Genomic DNA, 24,434 nt, shown 5'->3' with positions numbered 1-24,434 from the left:
AGACAGACAGTTGGAGGATTAGTAAGTTTGTTCCAAACATAGGAGTGGCTTGAAAGAAAATACAGGCAAGAGTGGGTGAGAGAGACAAAGGGTTCATTTAAGAGGAAAGGATAGGGAATGGGAAGAGATGTGATCAAACATAGGGATTAGAAATCAAGAGAAAGTTGTGATTCAAATATTTTAAATATTGAGAGCCAGCACACTGAGGTGTGGTGAATGGCCTGTCCCCAAGAAAGAATAATGACAGTTTAGTAAGTTTCACTGTTTAATAAGAAAGACTATGGGAGAACAAATATGGTAATGGTTAAATAAATAGTTGATCGTGTAATTTATCATCCATTCCAAGTCTCTATAAGAGAATGAAGTGAGGTGAAGACAAGATATATCCATGTGACTGTCCTAGGTAGATCAAGACATGTAGCTTCCCCATTATCCGAATTACTTGTACTTCATTAATAAAGTACAAAGATAAGAAAAAATAAAGTCTTTAGTATTGAGAGTAATACATTGTGCTGAGGGTATAACTCTGTGGTATTGGAATGCTTGGTGGTGTGCACAAGAACCTAGTCTAATCCTAAAACAATGCAAAGACCAAAGCAAAATAAAACCACAGACGTAAGTATTATCACTCGATCAGCACTGTGGGAATTGTCACTGGAGTTGATGGACATGGTGCTTAGATGTCAAGTCAGGTCACCAGGCTTGAGTTCTAGTTTCATCACTGAAGCTGGTGATCTTTAGCAAGTAAGATGGTGTTCTAGTTTCATTTCTGGGACTGATAAAAATACCCCGATGAACAAAAGCAAGTCAGGGGAGGAAAGTGTTTAGTTGACTTTCAACTCCAAGTCTATTTAGCAGACCCAAATACTAGCCTGTTACTGCAAGGAAGTCAAGGCAAGGACTCAAGCAGCTAGTCACATCACCACATCCAGAGTCCAGAACAGAGAGGAGAGAATGCTTGCTGTTTATGCCAGCAGCCTTTCTTTATTCTTACACAATTCACGGCCCAACCTGGGGAATAGTGTAACCCACAGTGGACTAGGTTAATCGACAAACAAGGCAGTCCCGTACAGACATACCCATAGGCAAATACGATCTAGATAATTCCTCAATTGAGACTTTTCCTGGCGATTCTGTGTTGTGGCAAGTTTATATTTAAAACTACCACATATGAGGACAGCAGGGAAGCCACCCTTCCTGGGCTTCAGGTCAGGTATGTAAGAGGTAACTCGTGCAAAATACCTGTTAAAAGTCAAGCACCTAAATGCTAACCATGGTTTTCTCTGTTACTATAATACTGAATATTATTTACACACTGGTAGCTAATACAGCTTATTTCACACCTGGTACCATCTAGACCATTCTCACTTCTCAAAGGTAGACAGGTTTTCACAGTCATAACAAACAATGGAAATAACTCTCACCTTGTGTCCAGGTAATTCCTTAGTATATCGTCACTAGCATTGCATTGTTTTCAAACCCAGTTTCTATTCTGCACCAGATGAATCCCTTAGTCACTGTGACAGCTCAATAAGTTAACTTTTTGATTTTATGTTCTAAATAAATACAAAACTTTTGTTAGCTAGGAAAGGGTATTCTTGGCATATAAAAATGGGGAAATGATTTATATCTTTTAAGTGATAGTCTAAAGAGATTTGTGATGTTATCAGTAGTTGCATGTGAGCATGTCATTCTTTGGCCATTAATATCTTTTGTTCCTTTTTCCTGAAATGCCCCACCCTTTAAAGTCAGTACACTGAACACCCCATCTTCTTCCGGTCTTTGCCAAATGGCACCTGCTCAGTGAAGCCTTTGCTCACCGTGTCGTGAGAACCAGACCTTCTTCCTGGTACTTCTCATCTCTCCTTGGCTTTGTTTTCACAATTTCGCAGATAGTGGTTAGTTCAGAAACACTGTGGTAGTTGTCTACAACTCCGAGATAGATACTGCTGATGATACTGTCAAAGCCCACCCCAGTGACATACTTCTTCCTGCAGAGCTGCACTTTCTGAACCTCCCTAATCAGCGCCATCACCTGGGGACAAGTGTCCATACATCCAAACCTATGAGTGACGCTCCTCACTTAAAACCACCACGGACAACACCACCCACATTGTGTGACTTAACAGTGGCTACTTCTGTGAGCACAGTAACACTCAGGGGTTGAGACTTCAGAATATGGAATCAGGCAGAAGTGTCCATGTTTCAAATTGTGCATCCCAGATTGTATCTGAGTTTAATTCAAATAAATAGCCACTAGCCACTTTTAGTGGTGATATTCAAAGCATGGGCGCCAAGGAGGTGAAATAAATCATGCCATACTAAAGAACTCTGTATCCTAGTGATGAAGATAAGCAATACTAAGATGTGAAATACGTTTTTTTCTTTACCCAGATGTGAGGGATGTGTCAAAATGTACCAAGCAGATTTATTTAGGGTGTGAAACGACAGGCCAAGAAGTTAGCATGGTCGGTGTCATAGTGTTTTCAAGAAATGGCACAGACAGTGCATACATCATGTGGAATAAGCCTGAGAATGTCAGGCCTGAACCTGGGAATGCCCTGTTGTGGTGCTTGTCTTACCTGACACAGACAGCACCTAGTATGTTGACTCCATGGTGGAAAAGTAGTAAATTTCAAAAGATCAGCAGGGAGTAGTTTCTACAGTCTACTACAAGAGACTGATTGTGAGAATCAAAAACAGTGATACAAGCCATATAGTGTGACAAAGGGAATGAGTTTCAACACAAAATGAAGGAAACATTAGTGTCATTTTTTCTTAAGTTATGTTGAATTTTAACATATCGTGGTTACCATGAATGAAAAATATGGTAAAATTTTAACTTATAGTAATGGAAAATATTTTAAATGTTGCTTTTATACAATATCCCATGCCTTTCTATTAAAAATGTTAAGTACTTGTGTGTTTTCTACACAACTGTTTAAAAAACAATCATAATTTGTTTCCATCCAAAATGAAGTCAGAGAAACGGTTTTACTCTCCTGCCTGAAGTGGCTAGGCCAGAAGCAGTTACTTTCAGGACCCTTGGCAATAAGCAATAAAAACTACCAGTCTCAAAGATAAGAGAGCAAGGTGAGTGAGCCCTGGAGGGTTACAGCTTACAGCTTTGAGAGTTTCCTGATCAGAGTTTGGAATGGAGCTGATAAGTCCGCAAATGGAATCATAAAAAATACTTGACCCAAAAGAAGGCAGGAAAAAAGGAAAGGGAAAAGACAGCAGATGGGACAAATAGAAAATGAGTATAAAAATGACCTGCATTACCATGTCAGTAGTGATGGTCAAGAGAAAGCAGGCATGGCTGCCTAAGACCAGAGTGCCAGCAAAGCACAATTGATTTATCAGAATAAAGAAACCAGTATCAAGAGGACTGTTTAATCCTGAATTTTTAGTAATTAGTAATAGAGTGAACTATTTTATACAAAAGGCAGTAACAGGGCTTTAAAATATATAGATAAAACAACTATTACAATTGTTAGAAAGCAGACACACCTACAAGTATAGCTGGAGATTTCAGGTGGTGTCCCCTTCTTAGGAATACGCAGGCAGGAAATGAGCAAGAATATAAAAGCCTGAACTCTACAAACTCTGTTGATCTGCTGACATTACAGCATGCTCCAATCACTAACAGCTTACTTCTGTTCCCATTTGCACGTGGAAGCATTTACAAAGAGGTCACATATCAGACAACCTCACTAAGACTCAAGTCACAGAATGTGTGGTGCTGTTGACTACAATAGAATTACAGCAAACCAGAAGCCAGACCTCTGGAATGCTCTGAAACACTTCAAGATGAAATGGCACACTTCTGGATAAGCCGTGTCTAGCCAGCCTGTGTCACTGCCTGTGTGAATGACAGAGCAGCTGACCTAAACAACTTCAAGGGGGAGGGGCTTATTTTGACTCAGAGTTGGACCTGGGGTGGAGCAGAGCATCATTGTAGCAGAGGTGCTAGAGGAGAGTGTGTGTGCAGGAAGCAGAGAGTCAGACAGGGACCAGGGGATGCGTGACCTTTCAAAGGCAAGCCCCTGCTTCCTCCAGCTGGGCCTCACTCCTAGTTTTCCAAAATAGTACCACAGACAGGGGCAAAAGATCAGCTCATGAGCATCATGTAGCAAATAATCATTAAAAAGTCATTTAAATTAAATGAAAATCCTATGTATCAAATATTGTAGGAAACCACTAAAATACAGTAGAAAATAGGCCTTGAATCAATGACCTCAAAATATTTAAAAACAGCAAATTAAGCCCCAAATAAGGTTAAGATAGTAGTAAAGACTAGGACTTAGTAGTGTAGAAGAGAAAAAGGCAGCAGAGGAGGAAATCAGCAAAACCCAAGCCCCATTCCTTGAAAAGTTCAACGTAATTGATATTCCTCTAACCAGGGTTATATATGGAGTAATTCTGTAGCTTGAACTGTGAATGTTCTCTTATGGAGATTCTTAATTCTATGGTAAGCCAGTTGGTCTGTCTCTCATAGGACTGGGGGAGCCACAATCACAATTGACACATAAATGTAGTATTCAACATCAATGTTGTTATATTCTTAAAAAACATACTTTCTGCTATGGGTTTTCTCTTATAAAATCATCTTAGCCTCTATCCTTGACTTTTCCTCCCTGTGTGTCATTGAGGTGACTCACATGGGAACTGAACTCAGGTTCTCTGCAAGAACAAGTACTCTTAACTGCTGAGCCATGTTCCAGCCCTGCATGTCTCAAAGCCAGTGTTCTGGTCTGGTTCTTTTGTCAACTTGACAGAGTCATCCAGGAAGGGGAACTTCAATTGGGAGGTTTCTGCCACCAGATTCCCTGTAGGCAAGTCTGTGGGGCATTTTCTTACTGGTTTCTGTCTGAGAACCCAGCGCACCGTAGATGGTGCCATCCCTGGTGAGGAAATCCTAAGCAAGCCATGGAGAACGAGCCAGGGGGCCATGTTCCTCCATTGCTCTTGTCTCTGCTCCTGCTTGAGGTCCTGCCCTGACTCAGCAATGGAGTGGGACTGGGACATGTAAACCAAATAAACCCTTTCCTCCCCAAGTTGCTTTTTGTTGTAGTGTTTATCACAGCAATAGAAGGCAAACTGGAAAAGCCTGATTTGCTGTAGGCTGCCTTCTCATTTCCGGGAGGTTAGCAGTTGCTATTTACTGGTAGCTAATTGAGAAGATGTTTCTTTCAACACTGTTCTCTGTTTTAAATCCTTTTCCAGGATTCCTTCCCCTGGAAGTAACAGCTAATCACTTCCAGATTCAAAATGAACATAGAGTTCATGTTGAATAAAATTTGTGCATGATTGAGATAACAATTTTGTCTTTCATTGAGAAACAACTATTCCCCACAAAGATAGGCATGTATATTCTAGCTGAATAAATATTTACTTTTAGTCTGAACAGATTAGATTTTGTAATCCCAGACGATTTGTGTCTATCTAAATAGTATTCTTATCAGACTAGTAGTACACTACCAATTGTCCAAAAACAGATTACTTGACAAATAATTAAGTATATTACATAAAAGCAACTTGGAATTAAATACTATAACCTATAACCATGGGTTGATGAAAGTTTATGGTATAACACATGTAGCTTACTCTACTGAAAATAAAGATTAACCCTTTCCACTCTAGTATAAACAAGAAATTAAAATTACTTTCTCCTTGGTATCTTTTCCCCAAAGCTTTCCTTTTTATAGGCACTGGGGTTTCAGTACTGGGAGAGAGTGTAATTTGCTATTAGTGATTCTCTCTATTAAGAGTGAAAAAAAATAACAAGCAGTTGGAGACAGAGGAAAATAGTAGAGGTGCCCCTCAGCTTTTCTTTGTGAAGCAGAGAAATGTCTACCTTGTAGATTACTCTTTTACATAAAATGTTATGTGTTTATTGTGCATGTGTGTGGATGTCATGGCACATGTGTGGAGATCTGAAGATACCTTGTGGGAGTCAGTTCTCTCCTTCTACCATGTGGCTTCTGAGATCAAGCTCATAGTCTTTACCCACTACACCCTGGGCCCTATCTACACCCTTTTTGTTTGGTTGGTTTGGTATTGGTTTTTAAACACAGGGCTCCTTGCTGTCTTGGAACTCACTTTGTAGACCATGCTGGCCTGGAACTCACAGAAATCCTCCTGCCTCTGCCTCATGAGTGCTAGGATTAAAGGTGTGTGCCACCACCACCGGGCCCTAAAGATACTCTAGATGAAGATTTCATGACAGTCTCAGGCTGTACTTGTTGAGTAAGAGTCATTGTATAGATGGTCATGCTTATTACCCTGCTTTTCTCCTCCTCCTAGTGGCCTTCATTATTGACAATGACAGCAAAATGACCATATTTTACTCACTAACTTGAAGACATTATAGGGTGACCATGGATGCAAGCCACAAACTGTGACGTGGATTTTAAACAAATAATTGAAAGATATTAGGCGAAGTGTTAAGTATTTGCTGAATTGGGAAACTCTCTGGTCCCTGAGAATATTGTTACTTCAGTCACATTATGTCATGTGTCTGTTTCTTAGACATGAAGGAGGAACTAACTGGTTTACACCTTTAAGACCCCAAATAGAGCAAGCTAGTTCCTTCCATTGTGTTCTAATGAGTTTGTATAGCAAATCTTCCATGACTGGAGTTAGCCATAGCTACAGAGCCAGTAGAGGGAGCACAGCACATGGGTTTGTCTCCAGGGCTTGAATCCTGAGGGCTGGGGCTTCGGGGGCTAGAAAGAAACTACCTATGCTTCTTAAAACAGGCAGTTGTTTTTGCTCTGTTTTCAGCATGAATTCAGCTATAACTTTGTCGAGATGGTGATGTTCTTATAGTTATTAATTGAATCCTGTCTTTATTGGGAGTTGTGGTAATGAGCTGCATATTAATGCTTTTTTCATATGGATTACTATGGTTGATTTTCATTATTGCTAAGTGTATTTTATGGAAGACCTGTAGTGTCACATGATAAGTATTCCGTGTGCTGTTGCCAGATCTGCTGTTTGAATACACAGGCACTTGCAGACACCTTATTGGGAGCTGTAGAAATTGCAGAATTATGCACTAATAAAGTACTGCCTCAACAATGTTTTGAAGGCATTTTGAATAGAGGCTTGCCATTGCAGGCTTGGGGGTTTGGTGAGTGCAGGCCTCACCCTGCTGAATCTTCTCCATCCTGCAGGTTGTTGATTCTGAGTTTGTTCCTACTCCCATCTCCTCACTCAATTCTCAAAGTCTGCACTGCCATGCCCCCACTCTAATCTCCTCTCTTAACTGAAGGCACTGCTAAGTGAACTTGCTGGTAATGAGTGAAATGGAACTACCAAGACTTGGTGAAGGCAAGGAGTTAGATGTGTAGCTTTGTTTCAGGCTTTGGTGGTCTTTTGGGACATGGAGATCTTGCTTTGTGGTTTGGGTTGTTGGAGAAGGGGGAAAGAGGCTGCTCCTGTATTTCACAGTGAGTCATAGTTGAGGTGGGTTTCCTTTGTAGTCACTGTGAATACAACTGGTTTGTAGTTTTTATGAAAAATGTTTCTAAACTTTAACTCACAGGATATTTTATACATGAATACAGTCAGAAGGTATTCTGTTTTTCTTAAGTGAAACAAGAACCTTGAATAACTAACACTGCAGCCATTGGTATAAGAGGCATTGCAGACAAGAGGAAAGGAAGAATGGGCAATGGGCCCATGAATTGTTTTCACAGAAATGGGATAAGTGTACAAGAAATATATGTGAAGAACAAGCATAAATTAGGTTCAAAAGAAGGAGATATAAATATAGAAAATGTTTACAGATCTGATTGTTTTAAATAGTATTGCACTAGCAAAAACTGGAAAAGATTTCCCAGTGCCAGCAAGATGACTTAGGGAGTAAAAACACTTAAATGCTAAACCTGGTGAGCTGATCCCACATAAGGGAGGCAGGAGAGAAGGAATTCTGCAGGGTTGTCCTCTGACCTTTGCTTGTACACAGTAACAGACATTATGTGTGCATACCACATACTAATGACCAAGTTTTCAATTTAAAATAAAAGAATTTATCAGTAAGGGCCTCTAATTCAATTAAGACTTCCTTTTCCTATTGCCCTCACAAAGACTTCAGGCAAAAGGTATTATAGCTAAGTTAATCAGGTGCCAGGCACAGAAATCCCAAAGTTCTGGTTGGAATCCAGAACATCTAGAAAATACCTTTCCCATAAGTTTTGTGCATGACATAGGTGTCAGTCTGCGGTAGTCCCTGTACTTTCCACTGTCCTCCTTCCTGTGACTGTCCTGTGAACTCCAAGTAAACGCTGTATTTGGAGGTTCCCTGGAGAGGAAATGTCTTCACACTTAGGAAGCACCTTCTGACCTGCCGGATAACTCCTCAGCTGCCACTCTGCCCCAGTTCATGCTCCCTGTGAGATAACCCCTCTTTCCAGGTGGATATTCTTATTAAATATTACTTCAATTCCAGTTACTGCCAAAAATTAGTGACGTGTACTATGGGATTTGTTTTAAATACTGGATCAGTGTGCCCTTGCTGGTTTTGTGATTTTTCTCAAGAGACTAAGAAAATATAACAAAAGAAAAAAGACAACCTAAATTCTTTCACATCAGGTAATCTATTACTACTTTGTAGAACATATTTTCTAATAGAGAAGGACAAATACTATAATACTAAGAAACATATGCTAATTGTAGAACATTTAAAGACTTTTATTATAGTTAAATTTATATGAGATGTGTATTTTAAAGTACACTACCCATGAAATAGGTATAAATGTATGTTAAAATTGGGAATAAAGATCCTTGAATTAAATCAGACTACCAATGTTGAATTTAGCTGTTCTGCTAAATAGCATGTCAGAAAATTTAATCAAAAGGGAAAATCTGCTTTTAAAAACCTTTTCATATTACATCTACGTAAATATTTTTTCACCAAATTACTTTGAAGTTAAAAACACGTAGAAAAAATGTTCAGGGGTGCCTTTGTGAGGGGCGACAGTGATTGTCGCTAATAATAGAGTTGGTTTCACTCACTCACATTTTTGGTAATACAGTTACCAGATCATGTATTGACAGGTTTTGAATTTTACCCATTTTTCTCAACAAATATTACCAGGAATAATTATAGTAATTATGTAACATTATTTTTAAAATTGTTAGTCATCATTCTACTTTGCTTCTATCTCCTCTATTTGAGTTTTAGTTCCCTGTAACTTGGGGAATGAAATTCTCGATTTCCAGCATTTCAAAACAAAACACAAGCATATCATCATGCGATATGGTGAGTGACTTGTGCTTTGGTGTCTCAGACTTTGGTTGTGTGTTAGAGAATGGAGGTCATAGTCAACACTAAGATGCTGTCTGAAATTCTCTCTGGGATGTGTTGTGTGTAGGCTGCACTGGGGTTGAATTCTATGGTTACAATTCAGATGGAAACGTTATTCGGTAGGTGTTGTACATTATATCCCCTTTTAAGGGTGTTTGAAGGAAATGAGTTACTGGTCTTCCTTTGTGGTGTCTATGGGATGGGATGGGAATGATATACATCCCATCCCAACGGGTCGTCGAATCCAGTCATGGTTGTGATGGGCACATGTAGGCAAAGTTTCTCTGTGTCCCTGCAGCTGTTCCCAAGTAACCATTCAGAGACTTACTATTAGTTATAAATGTTTGGCCAATAACTCAGGCTTGTTACTAGATACCTCTTACACTTTAAATTAAACCATATTTCTTTTCCACCCTCTGCCATGTGGCGGTGCCTTCTTTCAACATGGCACATTCATCTTCTCTCTGCATCTGCCCTCAACTCCTGAAACTCTTCCCTTTTCTTCCCAGCGTCCCCTGTGTCTGGCTATCCTGTCTATACCTCCTGCCGAGCTACCAGACAGTCAGCTCTTTTATTAAACCAATCAGAAGATGCCTTGGCAAAGATACATCCTCACAGTGTACAAAAAGATTATTCCACATCTCTTGTCCATGCATTGTGCCCTTCCAATTAGTGCAAGAAGTATTTGCATTTAACAAGCTTTTGAGTCACCTACCTGAAGTACTCAGGTTTCCTATTTTGTTTTCTGATCCCTGTGCCACTATTGACTTTGCTGTTTGGGTACCTTTGTGGTACCTTAGTCTCTGTGTAGAGTTTAGAATGTCAATAGTGATGTGCTCTCTATCAGACAGCTATATATGGATTTACCTAACAAAAAAAGAAAATGAGAAACAGGTTCACACAGAGTATATTCTCAGTAAGTACTAATTACCTTTGTTCTATTTATCCACATCATCACCATCAGATAAACAGGATTCAGTCTAGGAATATGAAGTTGATCAACAGTTCATAATCAGTAAGAACAATCCACTGTTCAAGGACTGGAGATGCAACTCAATGGTAGAGCACTTGCCTAGTGTGCCCAGGCCCTTTGGTTCAATCCTAGCATCCCCTGGAAAAAGAAAGCAACAACAAAAACACCTAGCATAAAATGAAAACTGTGTCATCTCAGGAAATACAAAAAAATAAGCAGCACAATTCAAAACCATTTAGATTAGGGAAAAAAGTTTAGATAACAAGCAGTAAGGAATTCTTTAGCTTGATAATTTGACATCTTGGAAATTGTATTACTGGACCAGGTGTTGTGGCTCACACCTTTGATCTCAACACTGGGCAGGCAGTGCAGGTAAACCTCTGTGAGTTCAAGGCCAGCTTGGTCTATATAGCTCACTCCAGACCTGCTAGGGCTACATAGTGAGACCTTGTCTTAAAAAAGAAAAATAAAATCTTGTCACCAAGATCATATTTAATAGATAGGTGTTTCCCCTAAATTCACTAAAGTGCTAAGGTTATCTGTTCTGACAGCATGATGTTATACTTGAAAGACCCTAAAGACATCACCACAACACTCTTAGATCTGACACACACTTTGAGCAAAAGAGTCAGGTACAAACAACATACAAAAAAACTTTTCAAAATGCTAAGAAATAGTAAAAAGTCCTTTTTTTTTTTTAGTCTCAAATAAAAATTAAAAAGGACTCCAGTAGGACAGGAAATAATTCAAGTAATTGAAAAATGGGATTACATGACATTAAGATGTCTCTGCACAATAAAGGAAGTGGCCAGCACTGTGAAGATAGAACCACAGGGACTTCAGAGCTAGGATGTGTAAAGAAAAGTCAAACACTAAAAAACTAGGTCATCCAATCAGAAAGCTCAATGAAGAAAGCAGACAGATTGAGCACAAGTGACCAAGAGATGGATGAAAATATGATCAGCATCCTAGCTATCTGAGAAATGCAAATACAAACTTCATCAATTCTGCCTCTGCCCAGTCAGGAAGGCAAATAAAACAAACTATGGCAAGAACACCAAGGGAAAGGAATCCATATGTACTGTTGGTAGAAATGATTTCCATCCACTATGGAAATCACTGTGGACATGCTTCAAAAACAAAACAAAAACTACAAGTGGTACTCCCAGGAACATAACCAGCGGAATCTGGAAGTCAGCATGCAATAGAGATGCCTGCACACCTGACTAGTAAAGGACTATTCATAATAGCCAAGTTATGGAATCAGCCTAAGTACTCATCATCAAATGAATGGATAAAAAGTATGGCGTATGGCCAGGTGGTAGTGCACACCTTTAATCCCAGTACTCAAGAGGCAGAGACAGGCAGTTCTCTGTGAGTTCCAGGACAGCCAGAGCTACACAGAGAAACCCTGTCTTAAAAAACAAACAAACAAACCAAAAGTATGGTGCATATCTATACAAAATAAAGTATTACTCCACTCCAAAAAAGAATGAACTGCTCTTGTGATTTGCAAGAGAGAAGATGCAATTAGAAATCATAACGTGAAATCAGACAAAAAGACATGAAAACAGAATGGGGACTATTTGAGGAAAGGAAGGAGAGCATCAGGAGCAAGAGGGAGGCCACAAAAGGTTATAGGTGGTGATATGCATGTAGCATGATGTGACCCATTCTGTACAGTTCCTAGATGCTTCTTTGGAAAAGAGAGTGTCTGTTCTCACATTTATTCAGCATTTTTCTATCCAGTGTCCTGTCAAAAGAAAGAAATTTTTAAAATCCAAGTTGTGAATTTTAAATGTGAAACTGTTTTAATTCTATTAACTCATTGTTATTGGCACTGAACATGTTTTTACAATCCTAATGAGGGTCTGGAGAGATAACTCAATGGTGAAAAGCACTGGCTGCTCTCGCAGAGGACCAAGGTGTCCTTCCCCGCACCCACATGGCAACCCACAATTCCAGTTCTTGGATCCATTGTCCTCTTTGACATTCACAGACACTGCATGTGTGTGGTGCCCTTAACACACATGCAAGCAAAATAGTCATAAATATAAAATACAAGTAAGCTTTTAAAAGATTCTAATGAATCTATAGAATGTGTACTAGACTTAATAAGTGAGGTTAGCAAGGCCATAACTAGCTGGGAGCAGTGGCACATATTTGAACTTCCACCTTGGGAAGATTGATTGAACCCAGAAATTTGCAGCCCACCTGGTCAACTCAACAGGTGTGCGTGTGTATGTGTGTGCGTGTGTGCGTGTGTGTGTGTGTGTGTGTGTGTGTGTGTGTGTGTTTATCATAAACATATAAGACCTATAAAATATTGTGAAAGGCAGATCTAAGCAGAGTGATTGCTTCCTTGGGAATTCAGAGCTATGGCCATGGTAAGACCCTGAAGTCAGTAGTGCAGTGTTAATCATAATTTATTTATTGTTTACTAGTAACCAGCAGGTTGATGATAAAATTTTCAAGGAAATAACAAAGAAGCCAGAATAACCAAAAGGCATTTTGACAAAGAAAGCAGAGATTGAAGGACTCCCCATACCTGGTTGCAGGTTTACTGTGGAGCTGGAGTCAGGAGACTGTGGTATTAGTGTACAGGAGGCTTGCACAACAGTGGACTAACATCAGGACAGTGTGGTATTAAGGTACAGGAGATTGCACAACAATGGACTAACATCAGGACGATGTGGTATTAGTGTATAGGAGCTTACATAACGGTGGACTGGATTCCAGAAATAGACAGCTGCTTCTGTAGTTAATGCCATTTCAGTCAGGATGAGAAGGTAATTCTAGGACAAAGATAGATGATAGCCTTTTAGTACAGGAGCAATTAGATACCCATATTCTCCTCTACCCTGCAAAGCAAGCAGACCTTGACTCTTGCTTCATGCCACACATTAGTGCAAATGGATCACAGACATAAACACAAGAGTTAGAACTATGAAACTTGATGAAGAAACTATAGAGGAAAAGCTTCAGGATTTGGGGATTAGAGAATTTTAGGGTTTTTGGGGGGTGGTTTAAGACAAGACACAGAAAAATACAAACCATTCTTTTAGAGTTTAGCAAATTCATCACACGTAATCAGATGTTAAAATTAAGTAAGTGTGGTAGTGTATTCCAACGCCTAGGAGGCAGAGGCAGGCAGATCTCTGTGGGTTGGATACCAGCCTGGTCTACATGGTAAGATCCAGGACAGCCAGAGTTACATAATTACAGTGTGTGTGTGTAATATATGTTATGTGTAATATATATATATATAATATGTATTACATGTTTGATAAAGAGTTTGAAAGTATTTAAAAAAAAACCTCTTACAACTTAAGAAAGTCAGTTCATTGTTTAGGGGGCAGGTTGTGTAGCTTCTTTAGGGAAAATGTACAAGCCCAAGAAAACTCCTCACAGGGAAAATGTTCTTCACCCCCTGAAACACCAAAATTAAAAAGACCAAAATACCAAGTGATATGCTGAGCCATAAGCCAAACACTTGGCAGCTTGACATAGAGTTAGGTACATGCCAGATAATCCAGCAGTCCCTCTAGATATCTACTCAGGAGATAGGAAAATAGTGAAAGTATAGCAGCCTGTTTATAGTAACCCAGCCCTGGAAGCAACTAGTAAGTAGAAAAATTGAGGTACGTCCACATAAGGAAAAACTATTGAATATTGCAAAGGATGAATTTGGGGTACATAAACCTCGGAGCAACCTGAAAAGCACAGTGCTGAGTTGGAGAGGCAGACCTGGAGCGCGCAGATGGTCTGATCTGCTTGTGTCAGATCCTAGAAGCAAAAGATGCTTTAGTAGATGCCTGGAGAGAGATGGGCTGCGTTACAGAGACAGACCAATCATGAAAGGCCCAGGGGACTTTCTTGAGAAATAGGAAAGTTCTCCATCTTGATTATAATGATGGGTTATATGAATGGTTACATTTTTCAAAATTCATTGTGTTGTATACATAGTTTATTCCTTCATAATGCTGTTTAAAAGTGAGAAAGTAAAAGCAGATTTGGGATCCAGGTAAGCAGAAGTGGAGTATTGGTCAGAGGCAGGGAATGAGACATCTTTTCCAGAGGGGTGGGAACAGTGCTACCGGATCTACACCTTAGGCCAAAACCTGTGCCACCCCATGCCTGCCTCTTGTCCCTTCTCGAAGTAGGAAGGCCAAAGCTGGTCTGTTTCCTCACACCAAATCCAGGGTCTTTGTTGCATTTCTTAACCATTTGACACCTTTTTGCATCCCTGAAATGACTTTCCCAGGTTCCTGCCTTTGTTACTAGGTGACAATACTGTCTACCTTTGCTTGTTTATGGTTGTACTGTTAGTTGTTACTAGCTCTGTCCTACATGCCATTGCTTGTACTTCACATATACTTGGGTGACCACCTCCACTTCTGTCATTGCTCCTTGTTTAGCAGCCCCCTCCCCAAGTCCCCTAGCTTCCGAACATTACCGTCTGGTTGTTTGTCTCCAGTAGAATCCTCCAGGCGGAATTGTTCTAGTTAGCCATGCAGATGCAGGAACCAGCATTACTGTGTTTGACTCCTGACTCTGCCACTTAGTAGCTGTGTGCCTAGAAAAATTATTTAACCCACCCTTGCTTCAGTTTGTCTTTGACGGGGGACATGAATTGCAGTAATACCCACCTCCCGGATTATGTGATGGATAATGCTGGTGCAGGGCAGGTACTACATGCATCAGGGCTGCTGCTGTTGCTAATTGCTTTGTCTTCCCAAGTCTCCCTGTTCAATTACCTGTCCATCAACCAGAGCCTCCTGCAAAGCCCCAGCCACCTGAGTCCCTTCTTCACTCTCTGCTTTGCCTTTTGCCTTCCAACGACTCCTGTCGGCTTCCACTCAAGGCTCCCTCCTAAGAAGGTGAATGCTTCCTCAGGCGTGTCTATTTCTACTTGTATTCTCTTGTCTGTTTTCTCCATTAAAGTGGAATCTTTCTAAAGTGAGTGTGGGTAATATTTCCTCCTTGGTCAATCAGTGCTTTTCAGATACTTCTTCTGTGTCCTGGGATTCCATGGTGGGGACACTAGGGCCACCATAAAGGGCAAGAGTATAGGCAATGCATGTGGACAGAGGTGCACGAGGAAGAGCTGGTCCCCACCTACTCCCCCCGACTTCTGTCTCTTTCTCTTACTGATGTGCTCCTGCCATGGACAACTCTGGCTCTCAAGGTCTATGTTCAGTAAGAGGTGCTGTGTGGACTGCTGTGTTGCCATGCCCCCAGCACTTCCTGTGCCTGGAACTGCGCTGCCTCTCACTTGGATTCCTTTCTTTGTCCAGTTGTCATCTTGCTTCCCTGCTTGCTGGCCAACTCTCAGTTGTCACTTAAGGCACCTCTCAGGTGTCACCCCAGAAGTCTGCTCCTGTTCTCCATCAGGTGCAGGCGCAGGCCTCACTTGCATCCCATGACACTCCTACCCTCCAAGGAGGTGGCAGGCAGTGGCTGCTGTTCTCACTTCCTGTTGCCCTTGCTAGCTTCTTCTCTTGCCCTGTCTCACCCCTGTCGGCTTTCTCTCTCAGCACACCTCTCCAGATTGCTCTTTATTCTCCTTTACTGTTAAGGTCACAGCCAAGCCTGGTTCTTCTGTGAGATGTACCTAACCGTCCTCTGTGTCCCCAGAGCACTCAGGAGAGTATGCTCTGCTTCAGGACGTACCCCATTAGACTTGAGCTCCTTGGCCTGCGACCACATCCCTTTCAGCATTTTGCACTAGCTTCTCAGCTGTATAGAACAAAGCTCAGGGTTGTTGATGTGCCGTGAGCGTCCTTTCACAGTCTGTCTTCAAACTGCCTTCATTCTGGACTCATCTCCTGCCATCTGTGCACCCTCAGCTGCAGCGTTTGTGCCAGCTTGTGATCTTCTCAGCAAGTCCCAGTTTGGACTGACCACACATTTTTATTTACATGCTGCCTTCTCTTGTGCAACGCTGTCTCCTGGCAGGGCTGCTGATTTCCTCGGGATAGCATGTTCTTTCTTATCAGACTTCAAGCGTATATATAGTGTTCCAGACTCCTCCTCCCAAAGAGCATGTAGCAATGCCCTCTGTATGTATCCAGTGTTAACAGAAGAACATGTATGATGTGATGGAGTGTGTGTGTATGTGTATGTGTGAGAGAGAGAGAGAGAGACAGAGACAGAGAGAGAGCACAAGTGAGCATCAAATGACTATTCCCTTCTCACTGGGCTCATTTTCTTCCCTCCTCATAAAACTGACTATCCTATATAAAAGATCTGTCATTCAATACATATTTCATATTATTCACATTTTCTTTGTAAAATATATTATTCTGCACTTTCAAGAATAAGTATTAGCACTTTTATTGTAACTTCGCAGTGTTTTGAGGGTGGTCCACATTAATACGTGTAGCTTTCGATGGTTTAAATTGCCGTCGAGATTCTCATAGTGTCAGTATTCCAGCTTGCTTACCCAAACTGAAAATTGTTTTCAGTTTTTCACTGAATGTCCAGTTTATAAAGGATATTGTTGTACTTAAAGAAAAGCTAATCTTTCTCTAACATTTAAAAGGGTTTCTTTTCGGAGTTACACTCCTCTGCCTGAACACTAATCACCCTGAGGACCAGCACTGCTTATATTTGTACTCAGCTTTTCCTGTGTGTGTAACAATCCCGTGTCTGCCTCTTTAACCAGCATGAAGCCAGGGCTGAGCACTTGGAATGCACAGCTTCAGCAGAAGTTACTTTTCTCACTCTGCAATTTGCAAGTCATTCTCATACAAAGTTAGGTCATTTTGCCTTAAAAATGCTAAATGAAAGCCAAAATTAGAATTTTTAAAAAAGCACACACAAGATTTTGCAAGCAGTAGCTATAAAGTGTGAGGGGAAAGCCTGTTAAGTTGTATGAGAATAACAACTTGGAGTAAGTGTGAATTCTCTGTCTCATTCATGAGAGAGAACTGGAAGAGACTTCAAATTATCTGTTCTTGCGCAAACTTTCTTAAGCTGGGCATAGCTTCTTGGGGACGTGGGCTTCAATACTTGATGCCCGAAATCAGCAGCTCCTCCACGGTGCTCAAATGAAGTCTCTTATGTTGGACTTGTAGCTCGTTCCCTTGTTTGCTCTCCTAACAAGGGAAACAGATTGCTAGTATTCTTTTGTAAAGTAAACAAACAAACTGGTCTATCTTTTCCAAGGAAAACAATTTCAAGTGATTTTTCCACAGGGGGGTGGTGGTGAATCTCAAGGTGCCTGGTTTTGTGAACTGAGAGAGCAGCTCCACATTGACACTCTGCGACTTCAACAGGAAGCATGCTTTGTTCTTCTTGGCCCCTCCTCTTGCACCAAGCTGGCCTCTAGGACCTTTCCATTGTTGTTCCCTTTGGGGGCATCCAGGTTATACCTCTGAGTTGTGCCATGTCCTATGATAGAATTGACCTCAAACTTCTCTTAGTCCCTGCATCCCTGAGGCTGGAAAGATGGGTCAGTCAGTGATGTACTTACTTGCCTTGCAAGGACAGGAACCTGAGTCTCATCCCAGAACTCACACTACAAATCCAGAAATGTTAGTCAGAATTTAAGGCTAGGAATGCAGTCCTGTGGTAGAATGGTTACCTGGCATGTATACATCTTTGGGTTTAATGGCCAGCACTGCAAACCATAGGGAGAGGAGAGGAGGAGGGAAATTTAAAAAGTGAAAGTGGTTTGGGAGAGTAGCTTAGTGGTGGTAGAGCATTTGTCCAGCATATGTGGATCCTTGGGTGGAACCCCAGGATTTCCCTGCCACCCCCAAAAATAGACAAAAACGCACTTTAATTTAGAAAGTGGTCTCAACTTCTTGAATTTTCCCGCTTGATATATCTGAAATAATTTGGGCCTTTCCAAAGTTGATATTCAAGTTGATATACTGTTTAAAAGACTATCACTGAGAAGGACTAAAATCATAGTTTTAGCATTTTAAAAATATACTACAGATCATACCTCAAGTTTAAATGGAAAGTATATAGAACCAGAATTGCCTTTATTTTTAAGCTTCCATCTAACCCATAGAGTCTTTATTCACTAGATATAGTACATTTACTACTAGGATATATGACTATATACATTTACTATTAGGACATATATGTATATACATAAAATACATATTTGTGGCTAGTACTAGACATATACGTTTGGAATTATATCTTCTTGGTGAATTGGCCTTCATCATTATAAAATCTTTCTGTTTATCTCTAATAATAATAATACTCATCATTCACCTACTGTGTCTGTAGTTAACATGCATCCCAGCTTTATTATAATTACAAACTCATATTTGTCTTTAGATTTATGTGTTTCTTTAAAGAGCACATGGTTAGGTCTTGACAGTCTATCCAATCTAAAAAAATAAAAAATAAATTGCCATTTGTTTGGAGTATTTAGTCCACTTAAAATTTAATGTACATCACCTCTATTCTTTGAGAAACATTCACTTATTATAGCTTTATTAAGATGCTTCTTAGATCACAGTAATCCATATTCCGAAATATTCTTGTTCTAAAGTGACCATTCTCACCTTAATGCTCTTGAGACAGGAATTTCATCCAATAGCTGGTTGGATTACCTATAGTCTTCAATCTATTATCAATTCCAAAATCTGTTTGTTGTATAGGCCCTCAACAGTTCACTGTACATCTTATAGGATCTTGCTCTCACTGGTACACCTCAGCCCTTTTCCAGACATTCGGGTTTCTAGACCTTTCTTGCAATTTCTTCCTATCTCACATAAATCTCTGTAAGTTCAAATGACAGAACCCCCCCCATTGGTGGGTTCTCATGTCTCTCTTGATTTAGGAATCATGATCCTATAGGTCAGATTTATCTAAAACAGTTATTTTATATATTTCCTCTAGTTTTCATAGATTACTACAGGAAAGTTCACCAGTTAAGCCGTCATAACCAGAAGTAGAAATCTCATTAAATGTATCCTTAAAATCACCCTTCTTGGGAGTGGGTATTGGAATTGATATGTAAAATGAGAGATTGTTTTAAAATTAAAAAATGATTTTTAAAAATGGGGGAAAAATCACCCTTCTTGAGAAATGGCATCTTACACGTCTGTGGTCCTGTACACTAGAGAAGCAGACTGAGCCAGCATACTTAGTTGAAAGAGTAGATAGCTAAAATCCATGGGCCTAAGCATCTTAGAGTGGGTTATATCAAGACTGTCACCAGCTAGACCAGTGTGTCTCCCAACTCTCTTATCTCTGTCCTGTTTTTTTCATGTAGTGATCTTTTGAAAATTCTTCCTGTTGTTAAGACAAAATTTTAACCTATGAAACTTTTTCAGTGAGACCTTTACTATTTAAACATCTCCCCTTTACTCCATTTTTTTACATTAGCAATGCTATTGATCCTGCTGTTAGCATAGGCATGAAAAGAATTGTTTATATGTTCTGACAGCACTCAGTTACTGCCTCGCCAGTTGCTTTCGTGGTCCATTCAGTAAACCTGTTTTGTTCCTGAAATTGCTTCAAAACCGATTTCAGAATATCTAATATGCTATGAAACTATATAACCCCATATTAGACTTTTAGTTTTCTTAATGTAATTGGGTTTTCCTTTGTGTTTTTCAGTTTGTTTTCATTACTGTCTAAAAAACACAACAAAGTTCTGGAACAAGCCACTCAGTCCTTGAGAGGTTCCCTAGGTTCCAGTGATGCTCCTCTCCCGGATTATGTAAGTAGCTGCCTCGCTGTTGTCATAAATGTCTCTGTATTGTTAGATTTATAAGTAACAGTTCTTCTCTCAAAGTCTAACTGTGCTCTTGGAAATCTTAAAAACTTGTCATGGTTATTATAAAACGGTTGAAGACAACCAACCTAGCCAGTGATTGTTAAGAGTCAAGATCCTAGTAGTTGAGTCCAAACAAAACAAAACAAAACAAAAAACTCTCAAGCCAGTTTCACAAAAGCAGAAGGAGATGTCCAGAGCTTTGCAAATAGTCTCTTCCTCAAAATTAATTTTAAGAAGGAACTTCAGTTTGGTTCGTCTGTACATACTTTATCTTTAGACAATATTATAGAGTCATGCATTAGTAATATGTGATTTATTCTACAAAAAAGTGTTGAGTTTATGTAGTTTTGAAGTCCTCCTAATAGTATTTTCCATTAATCACAAACCTATAAAATTGATATTTTTGAGAGGACATGGTCATATTTAATGATACTTGTCAGTCAAAAATATAACTGTGTAATGGTTGAACATCACAGTTTTTAGTCATTACTTAGCAGGTTTCTTCATCTGTAACCTTCAGTAAATCTGAAGCCTCTGCTCTCTAGAGTCACTGGGGAAATCTCACTTGGGACCTAACACTGTGGCCCTTTGTTGTAACACTGAGTACATGAGTCTGCCTCACCCCTTCCCTCATACTCTTACTGCCTTTGCCCAGAGCTAACAGCACCGGAACAACCGGAGCTGAATCAGTCCCTATGCCAGGGATCCACAAAGTGAATTAAGATAACAGTAGTGGGCCTACAACATGATTCAGCAGGTAAAGAGCTTGCTGCTCAAGTGTGATGAGCTGAGTTCAATCCCCGGAACCCAGTAAAAGTGAATAAGAGACGTAATCCCACAAAACTGTCCCCTGACCTCCCTGAGCACACTGTGGAGTGCTTACACACACACAATAACAATGAACAAACTAAAACGAATTTTTAATAAGGTAACCTTAAAAATAAGCACTACAAGGTGTTCTTTCATGGTATCTAGCATTTTATTGGCCATTAACCTTGCCAAGCACTATGTATAAGTGACTTGCACATTTGAAGCCCATCTCTTTGTCCTTTTCTTTTAAATTAATCATTAGCTAGGAAATAGATGTGTTCCCCCCCCCTTTTTTTAATATTCCTCAGAATTTTAAGCTGTTAAGTATCCTTGGCAACAGCCCCAGAGTTATATATTCTGGTCTGGCCCCAGATGGCTTGTTTGTGAAGCTGGAGAAGGAAAAGGAAAGGACCTCTGCAGCCTGGAGTCCCAGATGTGTGCTTTCTACACCAGGCTGGAGACACCATATTAGCAGAGTTTAATAAGTGCTCAAAAATAAGCCTGTGTTTTCCTTCTTTCTGTAACACATAGAACACTCAGGGTCTATGTAGAGGTTTCTGGATTTATTAAGAAAATGTTTATACTCATTACACTGTATAATTCACAAGTCAGTTGAGTAACAACATAAAAAGCACATTGCAAGTTACAAAAATGTTAGTGTTAGTACCTTAGTACAACCATGTTTGTCTAAACACCTCACGGGAAACCCTTCCATCAAGTTTTAGATAATGAGGAAACGGCCCTGGCTGCGTGAGGAAAATAATACAAAAACTGTGCTCTAGTCCTCTGTAGAGTGCACCTGGGGGCTATCGAGGGGGTAGGGAGAGCAGCTAAAGTTCCGTGGCTGTTGTGTGCGTGTCTCTGTGAGGCTTTCATAATTTAATTCAGTGAGTGAGAGACGGGAACTTTGAACAACTTTTTAAAATATTACGATACCATTTAGACAGTTTAATCATGTGTAACAGCCTAAAGAGTTCAGAAAGTGATTGCAAATAAGATGTAGTTGCTTTTAAACTACCATGCTTTTCACATTATTGACCCTGTTGGAGGCACAGAGGTCATTTCTTTAGCTTCAGCAATGACCTGTGCAGCTGGCTGAAGTAAGAAAACCCTAACTTTGTTCAGGACAGGACCTTAGAAAGTATCTTGTCATTGTTCTTGCAGAGAACCTTTGAATCTGTTGTAGGACTGAATCTGTCATCTCACTCTGGCAGATAGAAATCAGAAGGACCCCAGTGGTGGTCCTTAGGAGAAGGATGGGGCAGGACAGCCAGCTGAGCAGACGCAGGAGCAGTTCAGCTCAGTGCAGATCATCCGATGTGGGTAGAGTCTCATGATTCCTGGAGTCTTGTTTTACTTTGTCTCTCATACGGAACATGAATTCTGTCCAGAGGCTACTTGATAAGTGGCAACTAAAAGAATGAGTGCGTCTATATTCTATGGTAAATACCAATGTGTGTAATCTATGCAAAAACAGCTCTTTCAGAGCATCTGATTATTGGAAAGTGTAAAGATGTCTATAGGGACCAAAATTTTGGAGAACCATTGAAGTATGTGACTTACTATATACACACACTCACATTCTTGCCAATTAAATACATACTGTCTTTATGCTGTAAATATTTCTCTGCCCAAACAATTGAATGCACTTTATAGACACAGAAATGATCATTTTCTAGGCTGAAAAAATAGATTTAGAGGGTTTGAGGGGGGAGTCATGGGGTTTCCAGGCCAGTGTAGTCTCAAACTCTTGCACCTTCCTGCTTCAACTTCCAGAATACTGGGTTCCAAGCATGAGCCCAGGTTATCATGCATGCTAGGTGACCACTCTACTGACTGAGCTATGTCCCTCACCCTGTGCGTATTAAATGATAAGGATAAAGCCCAGCTCTACAAACTGGCATTGGCTGGAGATGCCCTGGGTTGAAAGTCTTCGAGCCTGTTGTGTTTGTGTGGTGTGGAATGAGAATTTTGATCATTGTCTAGGTAAGGATTTGTTTTTAATATGTGATAGACATGAGTAACTTCTGTGCTTGCTTATTAAATTTCTTCAGTGATGACTACATGATCTGTATGTTTAATTTTAGTTTGATTCTTGAGGAATTTACAGCATTTCTTTTTTTACTTCAAAACAAATAGAAAGTTGTTGAGCTTCTCCTTGTCTGATCTTATTCCTGGTTCTCTTGGTTTTCAGTTTACTTAACATCAAAGCTATGTTCCTGAAATGTATCTTTGGTTTTTTGTTTGTTTGTTTTTGCTTGTTTGTTTGTTTGTCTTTGTTTTTCGAGACAGGGTTTCTCTGTGGCTTTGGAGGCTGTCCTGGAACTCACTCTGTAGACCAGGCTGGCTTCAAACTCACAGAGATCCTCCTGCCTCTGCTTCCTGAGTGCTGGGATCAAAGGTGTGCACCACCAATGCCTGGCTATAAAAGGAACTACTCTAAAAATGACAATTACACTTTCATTGTTTTTGGATATACCAGTATGACCAAGATAACTATTCCATGGTATGTGAACAGTACCATTCTCTATCTAGCCCAAATGCAAAAGAGCAAGCATTAACAAGAAATGTTAGAGATAATAACACAGGAAGACCTCAGAGTTAAATGGTAAATTTTCCTGGCATAGGAATCAGGTCAGAATACTCCTCACTGTATTTTAAACTGAAAGTTTAAAAGCAGACACAAGTTGTATAAACAAATGCAAAAGACTATTGCTAAGCACCAAAAAAGAAAGGGGGGGGAAGCAGTTACTTTTAAATGTTTCCTTTTTGAAATACGTTTGTGGTTACTGGCTTAATGTGTATTTACTTGAATGAGAGTGACATTGACTAGTATATTAGTCTTTGACAAGTCTTCTCTTTTAGAATTACATTACCATGGTTAAAATGAAGAGTACATACTATTGCACATAAAGAATTTCAAATGCGCCAGTAAATAAAGTGGTGGATTTTATAAAAAAAAAAAATCTATAACCAAACCTAAGGGATGTCCAAAGAGAAACGGAAGGACAGTTTTCTGGAAGTAGGGGAGAGGTTGCAGCAGCCCCCTGTGAAGGGAACTGATACTTGAAGTAGATCCTGTTGCCTTGTTGTATTTTTAATTCAATTTTGAGAGTCTTGCTATGCATCCTAGGCTGGCCTTTAGAACTCACAGCAATGCCCAGGCTGACTTCAAACATGTTATCTTCTGGCTCTCCACCCACAAGTACTGGGATTACAGGCCTGCAACACCGTGGCCTACTTGGGGAATGCTTAGGTTTGGGAGTTGTGTTGTAGATCCATCCACTGAGACCAGACTCCACAGGTCTATATTGTGATCAGTTGTGGTAGTCTGTAGTGGTCACTATCTGTTGCTAATCAAGGTTTTCTTGATGAGGGGCGAGGACTGACGTATCTGTGGGTCTAAGGACAAATGTTTAGAGTATATTTGGTGATATGGCAATAAGTCCTTCCCTAAGACTTCTCTAGTCCCGAGTAACTAGCTAGATTTCCAGTACCAGGCATGGTTTCCCTCTTGTTGAATGGGTGAAGTCATTTTTAAAAGTAGCATTTGGAGAAGTAGGATCAAAGAAGCAAATACTTTGAAGGAA

The 24,434-nt window shown here is 40.1% G+C and overlaps 1 protein-coding gene across 6 annotated transcripts in view; it reads left to right on the top strand.

The window, feature by feature from the left end:
• Nucleotides 1-24,434, top strand: part of Dym (dymeclin) — a 254,334-nt gene that overhangs the window by 151,443 nt on the left and 78,457 nt on the right. For all 6 annotated transcript variants that reach the window (XM_040741591.1, XM_040741587.1, XM_040741590.1 and 3 more), the window contains one exon: nt 19,875-19,977. In XM_040741591.1, the coding sequence (XP_040597525.1) occupies nt 19,875-19,977 (103 nt within the window). The remainder of the gene's footprint in view (nt 1-19,874; nt 19,978-24,434) is intronic.

This window comes from Mesocricetus auratus, unplaced genomic scaffold (genome assembly GCF_017639785.1).
Source record: "Mesocricetus auratus isolate SY011 unplaced genomic scaffold, BCM_Maur_2.0 Super-Scaffold_6730, whole genome shotgun sequence".
NCBI lineage: Eukaryota > Metazoa > Chordata > Mammalia > Rodentia > Cricetidae > Mesocricetus > Mesocricetus auratus.
This window is presented reverse-complemented; position numbering and strand designations above follow the sequence as displayed.